This window comes from Chiloscyllium plagiosum, chromosome 44 (genome assembly GCF_004010195.1).
Source record: "Chiloscyllium plagiosum isolate BGI_BamShark_2017 chromosome 44, ASM401019v2, whole genome shotgun sequence".
NCBI lineage: Eukaryota > Metazoa > Chordata > Chondrichthyes > Orectolobiformes > Hemiscylliidae > Chiloscyllium > Chiloscyllium plagiosum.
The window spans coordinates 11,530,635-11,534,875 of NC_057753.1; the positions used below are offsets into that span (position 1 = coordinate 11,530,635).

At 51.3% G+C, this 4,241-nt stretch overlaps 1 protein-coding gene across 1 annotated transcript; it reads right to left on the reverse strand.

The window, feature by feature from the left end:
* Positions 1-1,663: 1,663 nt before the first annotated feature.
* On the reverse strand, positions 1,664-4,218 carry LOC122543519 (gastrula zinc finger protein XlCGF57.1-like). The gene has a single exon (XM_043682294.1). The coding sequence runs from the start codon at positions 4,121-4,123 to the stop codon at positions 2,483-2,485; it is 1,641 nt and encodes a 546-aa protein (XP_043538229.1). The 5' UTR covers positions 4,124-4,218; the 3' UTR covers positions 1,664-2,482.
* Between the last annotated feature and the right edge of the window lie 23 nt (positions 4,219-4,241).

Genomic DNA, 4,241 nt, shown 5'->3' on the forward strand with positions numbered 1-4,241 from the left:
TTCAGCGTGTCCCTCAACACGTAGTCCTGGACCTTGGAATGTGCCAGTCTGCAACACTCAGTCGGGGTCAACTCCCTCAGCTGGAAGATCAGCAGGTTTCGGACCACCCAGAGAGCGTCCTTCACCGAGTTGATGATCCTCCAGGCACAGTTGATGTTTGTCTCGGTGTGCGTCCCGGGGAACAGGCCGTAGAGCACGGAATCCCGCGTCACAGCGCTGCTCAGGACGAACCTCGACAGACACCACTGCATTCCTCTCCAGATTTCCTCTGCATAGGCACATTCCAGAAGGAGGTGTGTAACAGTCTCGTCCCCCCCCGCAGCCGCTTCGAGGGCAGCGTGCGGTGCGGCAGAGAGTCCGGGCGTGCATAAAGGATCTCACAGGCAGAGCCCTTCTCACCACCAGCCAAGCCATGGATGACCATCCTCCAAGATGAACTTCAGGACAGACGACAGCGCAAAGTGGCCGAGCAGAGTCCGGTACCCATAGGGATGGCCTCAACTGTGTGCTTGGGTTCATGTCACACTACAGGTGACCCCACTGCACTATACACTCACTCTTTCTCTCTCTCTCTTTCACACACACACACTCACAATCTTACGTACTCACGCATCTTGAAAATGTGACTGAAAAGAAGTTCTGGGATTTACATATTAAAGAACCAAAACTAGCAAACCCATTTTAAAAGATGAAAGACTTAAATCTAGGTTTGTTCAATGATTCATTTCAGCTACATGACACTGTAATCTTTTGCTATAAATTCTGTGCCTTAGATTCCCTACAGTGTGGAAACAGGCCCTTCAGCCCAACAAGTCCACACCAACCCTCCGAAGAACAACCCACCCAGACCCATTCCCTTACATTTACCCCTGCACCTAACACTACAGGCAATTTAGCATGGCCAATTCACCTGACCTGCATATCATTGGACTGTGAGAGGAAACCCACGCAGACACGGGAGAATGTGCAAACTCCACACAGACAGCTGCCCAAGGTGGGAATTGAACCCGGGTCCCTGGCGCTGTGAAGCAGCAGTGCTAACTGCTGAGCCACTGTGCCGTCTTATGATCCTGCTTCACAACTACGAGATGAAGAAGCAGCGCTTCGAAGGCTAGTGCCTCCAAATAAATCTGTCGGACTATAATATGGTGTTGTGTGATTTTTAGGTTTGTCCACCCCAGTTCAACACCGGCTTGTCCAAAACATATTTTGGTGTTGCATTTTGATCAGACAAACCAAGTCAGAACTTGCACAGGTAGGGACTGCTGTCAAACAGAGAGACTAGGGTGCACAGTTCCTTGCAAGTGGTGTCGCTGGTAGTGAAAAGTGGTGAAGAAGGTGTTTGATACGCTTGCCCTCATTGGTCAGACCACTGAGTATCGGAGTTGGGATATCATGTCACGGCTGCACAATACATTGGTAAGGCCACAGTTGGTCACACTGCTGTAGAAAGGCTCTTATCAATATGCAAAGTGTGCAGTAAAGATTTACAAGGATGTTACTGAGACTGGAGAGTTTGAATTCTAGGGGAGAGGCTGGACAGACTGGGACTTTTTTGCCTGGAGTGTAGGAGGCTGAGCAGTGGCTTTATAGAGGTTTATAAAATTATGACGGGCACAGATAAGATGAATACCAAGGTCTTTTCCCCAGGTGACAGGAATCCAAAACTAAAGGGTTTAGGGTGAAAGGGGAAAGATTTAAAAGAGATCTGATGGGCAGCTTTTTCATGCAGAGAGTGGTCCATTTGTGGAACGAGCTAGGAGAGGAAGTGGTAGAGATGGGTACAATTACAACATTTAAAAGTCATCTGGACAGATATGTTGATTGGACAGGTTCAGAGGGATAGTGGCCAAGTACTGGGAAATTGGACTACATCGGTTAACTCATCAACTTTATTCACTTCGTTAGGATTGGAAGGATATTTCCCCTTGTGTGGAAATTCAGAATGAGAGGTCATAAGATCATGGTTTGCAAATTTCAAACACAGACGTGGAGAAATTACTTCCGTCAAAGCAGCATTAATCTGTGAAATTCCTTCTCCCAGAGTGCTGTGGATGCCAGGAGATGGAGTAAACTTAAGGAGGAGATAGGCAGATGTTTAATCAGTAACAGGTTGAAGGGTTATGGAGAGTTGGCAGGAAAGGGGAGTTGAAGCCGGGATGCGATCAGCCTCAATGGTATTAAATGGTGGGGTAGGCTCGATGGGCTGAATGGTGTACTACTGCTCCTCGATATCATGGTCTAACTGGGTTGACTTTAGATCTACCTGCAGTGGTAGGCAACTTCTGTTTCCTAACCAGGATAAAATAAATGTTGCTCATCAGCTTCTGTGGAGGATTTCAGAGGAAATGTGCACTCCCAGGCTGAGAAAGCATCAGCTCCTCTGGGATATAAAACCCCACTGACCCTCCCACTTCGTCCACTGTCTGAATGAACATGGTTCAGTCCTGGATGTGATTCTCAGCAGCAAGAGCAGCAGAATTCAACTGGTGTCTTCACTCATGAACTCTCTGGTGTGAATTCGCTGGTGTGACAGCAGACTGGATGACGTACTGCATCCCTTCCCGGTCTCCGAGCAGGAGAACAGCCATTTCCCGGTGTGAGCTTGCCAGTGTTGTTTCAGGTTGCATAACGACACAAACTGCTTCCCACACTCAGAGCAGGTCAATGGCTTCTGCCCAGTGTGAACTCGCTTGTGTCTCACCAGCGCAGACAACTGATTGAATCGCTTCTCGCACACGGAGCAAGTGAACGGCTTCTCTCCAGTGTGAACACGCTGGTGCACCAGCAGTTTGGATGAGGAACTGAATCCCTTCCCGCATTCATGGCAGGTGAACGGCCGCTCCCCAGTGTGAACCCTTTCGTGTTGTCGAAGGTCGGAGAACTCACTGAATCGCTTCTCACACGTGATGCAGGTGAATGGCTTCTCCCCGGTGTGACGCCGCTGGTGTTTCAGCAGGGAACAGGAGTACAGGAATCCCTTCCCACAGTCCGAGCAGGTGAATGGCTTCTCCCCGGTGTGAACTCGCTGATGTTCCAGTCGGGCAGAGGAGTGAGCAAATCTCTCCCTGCTCTCAGAGCAGGCGAACGGCCTGTCACCGGTGTGAATCCGCTCGTGTTTTCGAAGGCTGGATGACTGACTGAATCGCTTCTCACACCAGAGGCAGGTGAATGGCTTCTCCCCGGTGTGAACCCGCCGGTGCCTCAGCAGGGAAGAGGAGTGGACAAATCCTTTCCCACAGTCTGAGCAGGAGAATGACTTCTCCCCGGTGTGCACTCGCTGGTGTGACAGCAGTCTGGATGATGAACTGAATCCCTTCCTGCACTCGGAGCAGGTGAAAGGCCATTCCCAGGTGTGAATTCGCTCGTGCTGTCCAAGGCTGGATGATCGACTGAATCCTTTTCCACACCTGAAGCAGGTAAACGGCCTCTCCCCAGCATGACCTCGCTTGTGCGCCACCAGCCAAGTAGACCGAGTGAAGCCCTTCCCACAGTCTGAGCAGGTGAATGGCCTCTCTCCGGTGTGGATTCTCCGGTGTGTCAGTAAGGAAGAGGCGTGAGTGAAACCCTTCCCACAGACGGAGCACGTGAACGGCTTCTCCCCGGTGTGAACTCGACGGTGTCTCAATAGGGAAGAGGAGTCAACAAAACCCTTCCCACAGTCAGAGCAGGTGAACGGCCTCTCCCCGGTGTGAACACGTCGATGAATCTCCAGCTCAGATGGAGACCTGTACCGTTTCCCACAGTCCCCACACTGCCATGGCTTCTCCACGGTGCTGTTGTCCTTGTGTCCCTCCAGGTTGGATGATGAACTGGAGCCTGAAGTGCCCACACACACAGAACCCCCTGATGGTGTCTCCTGGAGGAACGTTATTGCAGCAGCAGCAGCAATAACTTCCGCATTCAGACAATAGACACGCTCTGATTGGCTGGAGGACCAGAGCGCTTCCGGTCCTCCAGCGCTGTCTATTGGACAGTCCGAATGCCGAGCTGTCGGGAGCCAGCCAATAGGAGCCGCGCCTGTTCCGGACAAAGGGCCTCGCGCTGCCCCCGTGCTGAGGGAGCTGGAGGAGGGGAGGGCACTTTGCAACAAATCCCTTCCCTTCATTTTCCTCCAAGGCATGTGTTCACACAAAGCCCAGGGTTTCACTGTAACCTCACACTCACTGAAACTTCCTCATCTGTGAGCACAACACTCTCTGTTCCCGTTCTGGGGTTAAACTGTTCATGTGCAGGAGCTG

Bases quoted from the DNA above. Each gene is read 5' to 3' on its own strand.
- LOC122543519 (XM_043682294.1), bottom strand. From the start codon at position 4,123: ATGCCTTGGAGGAAAATGAAGGGAAGGGATTTGTTGCAAAGTGCCCTC.